We start from the raw sequence: 13,198 nt of genomic DNA on the forward strand, positions 1-13,198 counted from the left end.
GGGCGGAGGGGGCCGGGGGTTGCCGGCTGGGGACAGGCGCGCGGCGGCCGCTGAAGGCGGCGTGTCGGCGGCGGTAAGTGCCCGGGAGCCGCACGGGGAAGGCAGGTGGAGCGGCAGCGCAGTCCGGCACGCACCGCCGGGTGCCGCCACCGCGCGGGGCTGTGCCGCGCCGTCCCGCCGCTCTGCGCGGGGAGCGTCGGAAGGGGTGAATGCGCAGCACAGTATCCGCTAGAAAGCTCCGTTAGTGTAACTGCTGCTGCCATTTCCTTAAATAGCTTCTATTAGCCACTGGATTTTAATAAAGGCTGGAATCTTCCTTCGAATAGAACTGATTTTTAATAAAAGGACCGATGCCGCCAGCCCATCTGGCTAGAAAGATAGAGGTGCTCCGATTTTGCAGCGTGCGCCATGCCTAACACTTTAGAATTGTCTCAGATACGTACGCCCTATCGATGGCATTTAACTGCCTGCTGTGCACGTCCTGTGGTCCTTTCCTCCCGCTTAATATGCTCGCGCTGTGTTACGGTCAGCCGTCACCTGAGCACCGAGCCCTCGGTGGCACAGGGGCCTGAACTCAGCACCGAGGGGCTGCCAGCAAGTCCGGGGTGGCCTAACGGTGGGGGTGCTGAAAAAGGAATGTGGGAGGTTCTCCTGCCGCTTTGCGAGGAATCAGTGCACTGTTTGCAGAACCTGTGTGAGAGAGGCACAAGCTCAGTCCGGTAACGGGAGCTATGGAGGTACGGAGTGTGCCTGCTGGACGTGTAAGGGGGAAATCAGTCGTCTGTAGTAGAGATTGCTTACAGCCCTCGGATACTCTCAGTTCGTCCGGATTCAGGGGATTTTTCCCAGAAGTGGCAAAGGAACATCCTGCCAGGCCAACGTTTCAGGGCACGGGGATAGCTGGCTCCGTGCTCCTGACTTTGGAAGGAACTGCAATTGCTGTGCCCACAGATCTTTCGTGGTAACATTTCACTTGGCTGACTGATCTTGACCAAATCTGGCATAGGTTGAGAGAATTTTCCTGTGAGTTTATTATAAGTCTTTGGTTATAAGCACCAGTCAGATGTCAAAGGCTTAATTCCTCCAGGCATGGCAAGAAGGCAAGCACAGTCACCCACTCCTCAACACTGAACGGCACGTAGTCATGTATTTCTACCTTCCTTGCTAATTGCTAATCAGCATATGTGTCGTGCCTTCTTTTTTTTTTAGGAGGGGTGGGGAGGGGGGTTATTTTATTTTAAAAAGAAATCACAGTGCATTTTGTATTGATGATGTGTGACCTTTAGTGAGTCCATTGCGATGATTTGCTCACCCATGGGGAACGGGTTCCCGTGTTGACAGTGATTCCAAGAGCTGGTAATTTAAATGGTTGTCTTAGGTTGTTTTGTTATGTAACATGAGGATTTTGCACAGGATTTAAATGTCAGCCTTCTGTTATATTTGATTCAAAATCAAATTGTATTTTTCAGAAAAAAATGCAAATAAACCATTTTTTGTCTCCTGATACAAAGGAGAAAAAACCCACAAGCTTTGCGTGATCTTCACAAAAGGCATTAGCAGAAGTGGCAAGCTTTCTGCAAAGGCTGCGCTAACTTCCATTTGTTTTAAATTTGTGTCCAGGACAACCAATATGGATTTGGGGTATGCACCAATCTGGGTCCCCACTGAAATCCTCCCTGGTTAAGAAATGCAAGATGGCCCAAGTGTACAAACAGATATCCTGTGTGAGAGACGGCAGAGCATCTGTCATATACCCAATCTTGAGAAAACAAAATTTTGATTTAAGCACTCCAGTTAGTTTTTCTCGTCGCTTCTCATTTCTGATGCTTGCCTTTCCACCTCCCAGACCTTCCAGCTGCCAGCATTCGTTGTGCTGAAGGAAACGCTGAGCCGTGCAGGACAGCCATTTTGAATTACGTGCCCATGATCTATTGTTTCCCTTCAGGGAGCTCTCTGAATGCATTACACAGCTCCAGTACTACATTTGCAAATGCATTTCATCTCTTTTCTATTCCCTTTTCTGAATTTGTTGGGAGAAAATGTAACCAAAACTCAGGAGGAAAGAAAGATACTGTGCTATGTTAACAGCGAAATTCATTTTGGGGAGGGTTTTTTTGTTTTGTTTTGTTTTTTTTTCATGAACCAACAGTTGCAGCACGTACTCATCTGTTTCTGGGTGAGAGGACTGAGTTTATACAGGCTGGGTCCATTATTGCTCAAATAACACCTCTTGTGCACTGTTTGTATTATTGTCCTCGCACTTCCTCCATGCATCCTGGAGATAAAGGCCTTGGTTTTAAGAAGTGGGGAGGACAAGGTAGAATAGTGAATTTAAAACACAAAGAAGACGCTAGGTAGGAGAAGCTGTGCTTGTGAGAGGCACCGGCTTCCCGGACTCATCCTGTTCATTTCGCATTTGCGTGTTAAAAGAATCTGAAATTAACAGCTTATCTACAGAAAAGGCGTTACCAGCAGATGACAAGACTGGGGCATGATTCTGGTAGTTTTTGTTTAAATGCCAGATGGGCTGTTCAGACTGCCCTCGAGTGCAGCTCATGCTCAGCCCTTACCCTCTGTTTACTCACCTTGGCATTTTGGCTGGTGCCTCTCAGGTTTCTTGCAGTATATATACTGTGCATTAATGGGACCCTGGATCTTCCTCCACCGCTTCGTGGTGTCCTGGGTGCACTTTCAGTCCCATTCCTCTCTGCCCTTACCAACGACTCACTCTGTGTCTAAGAGGTGGGCTACAGCTTGGCTTGGGTATAAGCAAGACGTTAAGAAACCCTCAGCCTGACCAAAAGACTGTCTATTCTTACATAGATTGTTGTTGTCAGCTAGGCACAGGCACTGCTTTGGCTGTCACAGATGATGGATGGAGAAAATGCGAAGGCTGAACCCGGTTGTGATAGCTATTTCTGTGAAGAGCTACTACACGCGCCTGTCGTTGCCTTCCATGTGGGGTTCCATCCGTGGCTCTCCCTGGCGATGTGCTGCTGTGTTTGCAGCCCAACCACTCACCCAGTTGTACACACCAGAGAGGCCAAACTGCTGTGGCCTGTGGGGCTGAGCTGCTCTCAGCTCCTGGGGAGGATGGGCCCTCCCAGGCATCCCCTCATCTGCAGAGGTAAAGGCAGGAGAGTAGGCATCAGATGGTGAATTTTCTTGTTATTAAACTGTAGGAACCTTGTGCTCACAAACCATCATTCACTCTTTAGATTAATTCACTCAATAGTTCTGAGAGATCAAGTTGAAGAGTGATTTTAGCAAGATTACACTTGATGGCTTTTTCCTTTTTTTTTTTTTCTTCCCTAACAGTGCTCCAGTGTTGCCAGTTCCAGAAGAGCATGGCCTCACAGTGTGTCTCAAACATTCAACTTTGAACAAAATTTCTTTGCTAAGATCACTGTAACCTGTTCTGTTTGGTATCCGAGCATTTACTGTTTCTGTTTAGGTATCTGGACAAAGATGTAGATGACAGAGAAGTGTCTTCCCCTTCTGGCTTGGAAACAAATCTCTCAAGAGCAGGTAAAGTCTGCAGGTTTGTTTGTTCATTTGCTGGGGTGCAGTGGTACCTTCTACAAAAAGGCCAGGAAGCTTACATTTTCCCTGCTGCTGCCTCATTTGGAAGGGCTCTTTGCACAGATGGTGCAGGGAACTGCAGACAACAAATAAATATTGAAGTAGACTTGAAGAACAAATCTGCTGCAAAATGAATCACTGGAAATAAGATGTGAAAAGAAGAAGGTATTTGTAACAGCACCAAGTATTGTTCAAAAATGTGTTGTTTATTCATATACTACCTATGCTGACTTGCTCAGGGATATTCTCTTGTTTCCCTGTGTTGTTCTCTGGGGGTTTATAAATGAGGCTGTCATCTCCTCCTGCCAAACTGCTGTAATCTTGTAAAATTAGCAAGCAATTAACAAGTATAATTCATTACAGGGTATTTACTGTCCAAAAAGCTTCAGCGAGAGAACTTTCTCATTAGAATACAGATATACTAGGACGTTATACAACCCGTACATAATGGGAATATATGTCATTTTCAAAAATTGGCAGATAAAATGGAGTTAAAGCAAAACCAAGAACAATCTACATGTACTTGGTCATGGTTCATAAAAACAGCTTGTAAACACTATTTGCATATTAATTAATCTCTCAGTATTCAGGAAATAGAAAATAATGGTGCATCCCTATTTTTTCCTAAGACCAGGACATTTCTCTGAGGAAATGGATTCATCATCTTCCCAAAACCATCCAGTCAAAAAGCGAGTGAAAATTCATCCCAACACGGTAACGGTGAAATATACATCTCACTATCCCCAGCCAGGAGAAGAGGGATATGAGGATGGTAATGAAGATACAGGAGTATTCATGGAGGACAGTCCAAAGACAAGACTATTGAATGCTGGGAAAAAAAGAGAAAGGACTTTTTTTGGTACAATAGACACGCAGCTTCAGCCAGCACAACTGCCAAAACCCAGTGAGATGGGGCATTTCCAGAACTTTCCTGAAGGAAATATACTGCAGTCAAGGAAAATGTGGATAGTCCTTTTTGGATCTGCCGTGGCTCACGGATGCGTGGCTCTAATTACACGATTAATTTCTGATCGTTCCAAAGTGCCATCACTAGAGTTAATTTTCATCCGTTCGGTCTTACAGGTCCTGTCCATTACTGCTGTGTGTTACTACCATGAGCCACCCTTTGGCCCCAAAGGGTACAGACTCCGGCTCTTCTTCTATGGGGTCTGCAACGTTATCTCCATTACCTGTGCTTATACCTCTTTCTCTATAGTTCCCCCTAGTAATGGAACCATTATGTGGAGGGCCACCACTACAGTGTTCAGTGCCATTTTGGCTTTTTTACTAGTAGATGAAGGAATGGCTTATGTAGACATAGTTACAGTAGTTGGCAGTGTGTTTGGTGTTTGTCTGGTCATGATCCCCAACATCATGAAGGAAGAAAACTCTCTGCTGAGCACCTGGAAGGAAGCTTTTGGCTATACCATGACTGTAATGGCAGGTTTGACCACTGCTCTCTCCATGATAGTCTACAGGTCAATCAAAGATAACATCAGCATGTGGACAGCACTATTCACCTTTAGCTGGACGGGAGCAGTGTGGGGAGCATCTACCATGTTCTTACTTCAAGAGCCAATCGTCCCACTGGATGGAGAAACCTGGAGCTATCTCCTTGCCATCTGCCTGTGCTCCACAGCAGCCTTCCTGGGGGTCTACTACGCCTTAAGCAAGTTCCACCCTGCTTTGGTCAGCACTGTACAGCACCTAGAGATAGTCATTGCCATGGTCCTGCAGCTCATTGTGCTGCGCAACTTGCCAGGTACTTACGATCTTGCTGGAGGAGCAGTTATTTTGGTTAGTGTTTTTTTCCTTGCATGCTATAAACTGTCCTGGAAGAATTTAGGAAGACAAGATTATCAGGAGATTGTGGATTCTTCCATTAAATGAATTGCAGTTTTGTTGTCCAGCTCTGGACATGTGTTACTGTTGTATCTGTTACATGTGTGACCATGTGAAAGAAACATATTCCAACTCTGTTGTGTTCTAGTGTACTGGTCAGGTCCTCTTTCTACTGTGTAACTTCACAGCTGATGTAGCAATGTTGGTATTTCCAGATTTCCATGACAGGTGAATTTGTTCTAGTGCATACAACCACTGATGCTTGTCATATAAGGATGTTTGTCTCCAGCATACAGGGTAGTGGAGCACAGGACAAGTTGTAGGCCTTTTCTGCCTAAGTAATATAGAGACATAGGGATCCACTAGCAACTGTCATTACCGTGCACTGTGGTATTAGGAAAATGAGCAGTAAAAACATTTAAATGGTCAACCAGGGCGTTCATATCCTCTGCAACACTTCTTATGCTTTGGCTGTAATATTCCAGATGAAGTAACGCTAATATTTATGTGATTATCATTTGTATTTCCAGTGTGTATATAAAGAAAAGAACTTATCAGTAAAGCTTTTTGCGCTCTGTGGTTAAGCTTCTATCTGAATTGACACAGAAAGCCCAGACCTCTCGAGCTGTCTTTCCCCCGTGCCCTTGAGTGGATCTGCAGTTGTGCTACAGCTGTGAAAGACAGCCCCAGGAAGATCCATGATAATAAAAGGTCTAATTCTGGAGCAGGGCAGTATTACTTCTCTAGAACCACTTCCTCCAAAAGAGGTTTCAACTGTTAAGCAAGAGAGGGAGAAATAAAGGCTGCATTTGAGAGTGAAGTGTGAGCACTGGTGTTTACAAGGAACAGCCTGGTAGGCATCTAGTGACCATAAAACCATTCCCAGGACAGTCAGCCCTAGACACATTTTACAAACCAAATACTGAAAGCTTAGCGTCCTTTCAGGAATTTTCTTTTAAGTCAGCGTGCTTGTGTCCTAACAATTCAGTTAGAAATTAAATGGACAAAAAGCACTGGGGTGTAATGGTTACAGACAGCATTCCTGGCCATGCTAACAGCTAGAAAAGAGAAAGACCAGTGTCTTTAAGAATCTGCATCCACAGTTGTGCTTTCTGCAATTAAATGCAGCCCATGCATTAATCCCTACTGCTGCACAACTTTCCTACACTGTCGTGACCATCACTAAGAAATGCGAGGTCAGGCATCAGAGGCATTTGCTCTCATCCTTCTCATCCTTCTGGAAGCTCCTTGGAACTGCTGCGAGTCAGCTGAAAAGACACAGAAGGAATCTGAGCACACAGTAAGTTTGTTTTGTGCCTTGTGCCAAGAAGGAAGCCATTGCTGCTTACTAGGACTGGCTCAATTAGTGTATTTGATCTGGTGAACCACAACAACAGTTGGGATAGATTAAATATGGGTCTCTGAAAAGGGAGAAAATAATTCTTCCTTGTTGGTAAACATAGTCTGACAATGGAGAACACCATGAGTCCATTGATTCTGACTTCCTGAAAACAGAATAACGAAGAAGACATATCACAGTATTTTTTCAGGCAGAAAACTTGAGCCATTGCACTCTGGCCCTAAGGGCCTCAGGCTCCTGAGACCAGCAGGGTAGCAAGGAGGAATGGGCGCAAAGCCCACCCAGTAGCAGGTGATGTCAGCAAACACAGTCACTGATGCTGTTCCGGGTATCGAGGATATCTGGGAAGCAACTGAAAGGCAGGTGGCAGGCATGCTTTACCACAAGCCTTCAGCACACCCCTGACCAGCAGAGTGGCATAAGTAATAACCCCCTCTGTGCCCCCAAGTAGACTCCCTGACAAGGGTGCAGTGCTGGGTCTTGAATTGGCATCTGTATGGTGAGCCCAGTTGCTATCTGAAGCTGAAACAGGGACCAGAGAAGTGGTTTGGCTAAGGGCATGCTGTGGCTGACATCTGAAATATGAAAGTGTTCACAGCTGAGAGCTATTCCACCACTCAGAGGTGCAGTTGATCCCAGTGGAATAAGCCCAGAAGGAAACTAGAAGATGAGAAGTTGAAGGCTTTGTTCTTACTATAGTCCCTAAGCATTCTCAGGACACTTTGGCCCCTGAAAATATGCACATATCCCGTTATTTCACCATTGCTGCCCTGTGCTTCCCTGCTCAAGGGCAACACCAGCAGCAGAGAGTGACCAGGGCACTCCCACTGCCCCCTCCCTGCCCACCCCCCAGCACTGCTGGATTGTTAGTCCTGCAAGCTGACAGCAGAGGGACAGCAGAGGAGGAGCCCCGGGGTTAGGGCTCCGTTGCAGCCAGGACCAGCAGACACCTCCCCGTGCCAGCAGACTGTGCCTCCGGCAGATCTGGGACACCAGTGTTTTCAGAGGGAAAACCCATCCCTCTTATGACCTCAACCAGTCCAGCTTCCCCCAAAACACCGTGGAAAATATATTTTACATGGGAAAATGCCACAGCACTGGCAATCACTTTTATTCCTATGAATATCAAGAGACCAGATTCCCTGAAATCAGTCAGCCCAGCTGCAGCACTTCCAATGCATTTGACACTCGCGTTCTCTTAATGTCAGTGATCGGAGCAACTGCCTTGGCCAAGCAGGGCTGACACATTTCCTCAGGCACTGGCACACATTAGGGCACCTGCAACAGCCATTTCTTTTCAGAGCACGTGGAGCTGGCAACAGGAACTCTGCCCACTGTAAGAAGGATGGGGAGCAAGTAATGCAATACAGTGCTGGGAAAGCTATACCCAACACTTTCCCAGCCAAAAAACACTTTCGTGGCTTAGGCCTCTGGCAGGGGCAGTGCAATGCCCAGCTCAGCCTCTTGCTGCGCCACTATAAACTCATTTCTCTCTGGGACAGATGGTCTTTCTTCCTCTCAGTGATAAGACAGCAGGCAAGCTTCCTTTGTGGAAAGCAACCAGTGCAAAAGCCTTCAGCTCCTATGGCTTCAATGCCTGTTATGCTCTGGAGGGAGCCAAGCTCTGAGACTCTGACACATGCACAAATGTGTTGGCGAGCAAAAAGTGCCTGACAGCAATGCTCCCAAAATGTCTGCACCACGTGATAGGGATGACAGAGTCCTCAGCAAGAGCTAGATGAGCTGCCCCAGCCCCAAAGTAGCAAAGCCATCTCCTCAGCACAGCCCCCAGCTCCCAGCTGCCACCAGCACACACTTGCAAGCTTTTCTGCGAAGGCAGCACATGCTGTGGAGACAAACCAGCCATACTGCCATCGCTGCAAGGTCAAGGCAATAGACAGCTAAGCAGACCTGAGAGCACACTGCTGCTGAAACAGACTAACTCGCTTCCTCCTCCAGCTGCGACTTCCACAATGTTGAATCCATGATTCCAAGCTGGAGGCTGGGTCAGTTTGGCTGGGTTGTCAGGCAGAAGGTTATTGCTGCCAAACCCTGATTCCAAACGGACTCAGTCTGCAGCCATGGAGGTAGAAAATTGGACATAGGACAGGAGGAGCAAATCCTGTTAGCAGTGGCTTGCTATTAGTTTGGTCACCATCCTGCCCCTGCACAATCAGCATAAAAGAGGTTGCCACAGCCAGCACCCAGGAGTGAAGCAGAGCACAGTCCTACCCTGAGAACCTGAGTGACGGGCAAGGAGTGATTCCTGGGCTCTAGGAGGCTTCGTCCTTGCCAAGCTGTGCCACAGCCTGCATGAGGTCCTGCACAACCAGGTCCACATCTGCACGGGTGGTGTCTCGCCCCACACTCAGCCGCAAGGCGTTCTGCGCTACGTCACAGGGGATCCCACAGCTGAGCAGAATCGAGGAGGGCCTGAAACAAACATGGGGATGAATGGGTTTAATTTGAAGACCAAGAAAACGCATCACCAGACAGCCTTGCAGAGCCTTAATAAGGAGCGCATCTGTACAGATGCACTCCACGAAAACCGCTTGTTTTCCAAAGGCATCTGGTCCACCCAGCTTGTTTCCCTGTAACAGATCTGGCTTTTCTCCTCCAAGAACCAACTTCTCCAGTGTTTCCACGGACTCGCAACTCTAGATGGCATTGCTCTAGATCAGCCCAAAAGGACTTGCTGTCCCTATAGCCAACCAAAGGAGTTTCTTGGAGACCCATCATGGGCTTGAGTGGGTGAGCCAGGCGCATGCAGACGTAAGGCAGATTCTGTTATGGCAGTGCCAGGCATTAAGGAGCACTTCCAATCTCAGCTGCATCACCAGAGCCAGGAGGGACAAAGTCCTTCCCAGCAGCAGTCATGCGTTCCAGCTGTTTCCTGCAATGACCTCCTTCGCCACTCTTCAGCTTCTCCAGAAACCTTTGCACACCCTTTGCTCCAGGCAGCGATGCCTACAGCCACCCACAGTCCCTTTCCCTGCCTTATTTCCCTCCCTCCTACCCTCTCTCCCCTGAAAAGATGCCCTGCTAGGGCCAGCTGCTTACTGATCTCCTTTCTCAGAGTGGCAGGCAGCCCCAACACTGGCGAGAAGGGTCTTGCAGTGAGAGAGCACCCTGCGCCCTGCAACATAGACAACCACAAGTCTCTCAGTGCCCAGTCTCCCTCTGAGGCCCACTGCCCAGCTAATCTCTATGTCCAAGCTGTAGCTGAGCTCCCACATGCCTCAGGCATGCAGCATGTGGCGGCACAGTGGGGAAGTCAGACAAAGGAGACATATGAGCAGAGCTACCTTGAAGGCCTGAGCCCAAGATGGAGACGTTGCAGGTATTGCAGAGTCGGTTGGAGCCTGTGAACTGGCTGTTGAAGTGTATCCTCACCTTCCCAAAGGATGCCTGGAGAAATCAGAGGGCTGTGAGAACAAGAGCAGTGCTGTTCTGGTGAGGAGGTGGCTGGGCCAGAAGGACATATCCACTCCAGCTCAGGGCTCTGCCCTCTGCAGGCTGAGATCCAGGGAGGGAAGAGACAACAGGAACCAGATCTGCCCACCTCTAGCCTGGCCTCTAGGTAGTCCCGAACATCCCGCATGTGGGCCTCATAGGCCTCCCAGTTCCTGCTCACCAGCTCTGCAGCCTGAAAAGACCCAGACAGGTTCTGTCAGTGACCTCCAAACAACTCCTTCCACATGCAGTCCCCTAGAATGCAACTGCAGCCCAGGAACAACCTCTGCAATTGCCAGACCTCCTGTGTCTCCCAGTAGGTGCTCAGTGCCCCTCTGCAGCATTACCTGTGACTGCCCCACCACTAGGGAATCTGCAAGGCAAAGTCTGCAGCATGTACATTGAAGCAGCTCCTTAGGCTGGCACCAGAAACTCCCATCTCCTTTTCTTGGAGTTAAACCGTCCTCTTGCACTCAATTTGTCACTTTTAAAGACTGAGGAGTGCAGCAGGCTGTGTCCATGCTGGCTCTGTCAGGCAGCAGTCACAAGAAACCTTTCACCTCTATCCAACTCACCTTGCCAAGGCCAGCAATCATCGGGGTGTTCTCGGTGCTAGAAGAGAAGAATGAACAGTGACTTATTTACCTGGACCTTCTGGTCCATCCTCCAGCATCAGGGCACAAACGCTCCCCACATGGGACCCCTCACCACTGCCAGGGAGCTCTCTGATACAGATGGGAAGGGGACAGCTCACCCTGTGGCTCTGCCCATCCAAAGCCTGCACATGAAGCTCCCACACACCAACCCATTTTCCCACCCCAGGGCTGGAGGCAACAGTGCTGACACCTCAGCTCAGGCTGAGCAGCCTGGTGCAGTTTTGCCACCAAACAGCCACCTTACCCTGGCCGGAAATTCCTCTCCTGCCCACCTCCAAAGAACATGGGGTGCAGCGGGGTGGTGGTGCCAGGACCACGCACGTACAGCGTGCCAATCCGCGGGCCATAGAACTGCAGGTAAAAAAAAAAAAAAACAAAAACACTCACACTGACCCTGCAGATACAGTGGCAGGTGCCCTGGTGACAGACAGCTACCTAAACTAAACTGAGTGCCCTCCAGAGCTTACCTCAGTCCTCAGCCACCTCCTGCTATCCCTTACAAACAGATCTCCCTGACTGGCAGGAGCCCTGCCACCCAGCTTTGGTCATCTGCTGGGGGATTTGCTGGGATCTCAGCGTCTGGGAGATTTGCAACCCCACAGCTGTGCCCCACAGTGCTCTCCCAGCAACATTCTGCTAACTGCCCTGGCCTGACCAAGCAGAGATGTCCACAAAGGCAAATGGTGTCTGGACCTCATGAGCAGGGCTGTACCTTGTGCCCCACGACAGTGAGGTAATCCACCCCCAGCTCCTGCACATCCACGTGCCCCTTGCCGATCATCTGTGCTGCATCCGTGTGCACCAGGATCCTGGACAGCCCCTCTGCCGCTCTCCTCTGGTTGAGGGCACAGATGCGCTGGCTCAGCTCTGCAACAGGCTGACAGGAAGGGAGTCTACATCTGAGGAACCATTTCCTCTCTCTTATTAAACACCTTTTTACAAGGATGTCTCCAAGACACTTCCCTGGCTGAATCCCATCCCACTTGCTGTCCAGAGACTCACCATGATGACCCCTGTCTCGTTATTGGCCAACATGATAGTAACTAGACAGGTAGTTGGCCGCACCGCGGCAAGAACATCATCTACCTCAGCCCGCCCGCTTCGTGGGGACACGGGCACAAAGGTGGTTTCTGCAAGATAAGAAACAAGTCCTCAGGTTTGCTGGGAAGCTCCAGAGTGCTGCCCAAACACTGCTGAAGAGCAGGAGGCCTGTGTCGGCAGCTGGCACGCAGAAAGAGAGTACTGTGGCTCCTGGGTCAGCAGTGTCTAATGCCAGCCAGCTACCATGCCCAGCTTGCAGGAATGTGGGCACTGTGTCAGGAGTTTGTGCCATTTGAGGGCAGCAGTGGCCAAATATCCCCATCCCATCCCTCGCTGCTCCCTCCCAGTGCCCCACTCACCTGCCAGGCGCTCCTTCACCAGCTGCTCCAGCGGCAGGCGGATGGAGTCATGCTCCACGTTTGATGTCACGATGTGTGGCACGGCCTGGCCCTGCCCCTGGCTTTCTCGGAAGTACCTGAGGGCAGTGTGGATGACCATGTTGTTAGCCTGAGGAAGACAGAGGGAAGAATTAAGACCCATGGGGAGCACAGCACCCTTTCTCCCCATCCTCCCCGCACAGAGACCATGGCCGTTCACCACCAGGTGCCCTCACCTCTGTGCCCCCCGAGGTGAAGATGATGTCTTCGGGCCGGCCCCCCACCAGCCTCGCCAGGCTCTCCCGGGCACTCTCGATGAGCTCCTTGGCCTTCTTGCCTATGGGACACAGCCCAGCAGCTCCACCACCCACGGCCCCGTGCCCAGCCTGGCCGCCGCTGCTGCCCCTCCGCCTTACCTGCAGGGTGGGAGCTGCTGGGGTTGCCCCAGGCCAGGCGAGCCGCCTCATCCATGGCCTGGGCAGCCTCCGGGGCCAGCGGAGTGGTGGCATTGTGGTCCAGGTACACTGTGCCAGACGCAGAGCCTGCCACCTCTCCCGGCTGTTCCATCTCGGCCCCCATCGCCGTCTCCACCTTGTAACCGAGGGAAACTCACTCAGCTCCCAACCTTCCCTCCGCTTCCCCACCCCTCAGCTCCTCACACCTCACACAATGGCGCCCGCCAGCAGCAATGGCACCGCCCCCTCCCGCCAATCGCCCCCATTGGCTGCCTGAGAGGAACACCCGCGCGGCAGCGAATCGGCGCCAGATCGCCTCGCGCCAGGCACGGCGCCCACCCCATTGGCCGAGGGCTCCCAAACCCGCGGGGTCCTAATTGGCCCCCGGCAGGCGGCGCGCGGCTCGTGGCCAATCGGCTGCGGACGGCGCCG

The 13,198-nt window shown here is 50.4% G+C and overlaps 2 protein-coding genes across 6 annotated transcripts; one reads left to right on the forward strand and one right to left on the reverse strand.

Moving 5' to 3' along the window:
* Nucleotides 1-5,499, forward strand: SLC35G2 (solute carrier family 35 member G2). 2 transcript variants are annotated; one of them, XM_021395704.1, is made up of 3 exons: nt 1-73; nt 3,455-3,528; nt 4,212-5,499. In XM_021395704.1, the coding sequence occupies exon 3, from the start codon at nt 4,234-4,236 to the stop codon at nt 5,470-5,472; it is 1,239 nt and encodes a 412-aa protein (XP_021251379.1). In that variant the 5' UTR covers nt 1-73; nt 3,455-3,528; nt 4,212-4,233; the 3' UTR covers nt 5,473-5,499. The 2 variants fall into 2 exon arrangements, with proteins under 2 accessions (XP_021251379.1, XP_021251380.1); XM_021395705.1 differs by lacking the exon at nt 1-73 and having other exon boundaries at nt 85-3,528.
* SCLY (selenocysteine lyase) lies at nt 3,936-13,179 on the reverse strand. 4 transcript variants are annotated; one of them, XM_021395707.1, is made up of 12 exons: nt 12,728-13,178; nt 12,548-12,648; nt 12,294-12,441; nt 11,896-12,023; nt 11,606-11,770; nt 11,138-11,244; nt 10,813-10,849; nt 10,347-10,430; nt 10,090-10,192; nt 9,845-9,920; nt 9,017-9,217; nt 3,936-4,411 (listed from the first exon to the last, which is right to left on the reverse strand). In XM_021395707.1, the coding sequence occupies exons 1-11, from the start codon at nt 12,888-12,890 to the stop codon at nt 9,058-9,060; spliced, it is 1,272 nt and encodes a 423-aa protein (XP_021251382.1). In that variant the 5' UTR covers nt 12,891-13,178; the 3' UTR covers nt 3,936-4,411; nt 9,017-9,057. The 4 variants fall into 4 exon arrangements, with proteins under 4 accessions (XP_021251382.1, XP_021251381.1, XP_021251383.1 ...); XM_021395706.1 differs by lacking the exon at nt 3,936-4,411 and adding an exon at nt 7,857-8,118 and having other exon boundaries at nt 12,728-13,177; XM_021395708.1 differs by lacking the exons at nt 3,936-4,411; nt 12,548-12,648 and adding an exon at nt 7,857-8,118 and having other exon boundaries at nt 12,728-12,969.

The sequence above is a fragment of the Numida meleagris genome, chromosome 4, assembly GCF_002078875.1.
Source record: "Numida meleagris isolate 19003 breed g44 Domestic line chromosome 4, NumMel1.0, whole genome shotgun sequence".
Classification (NCBI taxonomy): domain Eukaryota; kingdom Metazoa; phylum Chordata; class Aves; order Galliformes; family Numididae; genus Numida; species Numida meleagris.

What these genes read in the sequence shown, in the direction of transcription:
- SLC35G2 (XM_021395704.1), top strand. Translation starts at nt 4,234, where the DNA reads ATGGATTCATCATCTTCCCAAAACCATCCAGTCAAAAAGCGAGTGAAA.
- SCLY (XM_021395707.1), bottom strand. Translation starts at nt 12,890, where the DNA reads ATGGGGGCCGAGATGGAACAGCCGGGAGAGGTGGCAGGCTCTGCGTCT. An exon ending in GAGAGGAATTTCCGGCCAGG is followed by an intron (nt 10,850 to 11,137) that starts GTAAGGTGGCTG and finishes CTTCTCTTCTAG; the next exon opens with CACCGAGAACACCCCGATGA. An exon ending in CACTCTGAGAAAGGAGATCA is followed by an intron (nt 9,218 to 9,844) that starts GTAAGCAGCTGG and finishes TGTTTGTTTCAG; the next exon opens with GCCCTCCTCGATTCTGCTCA.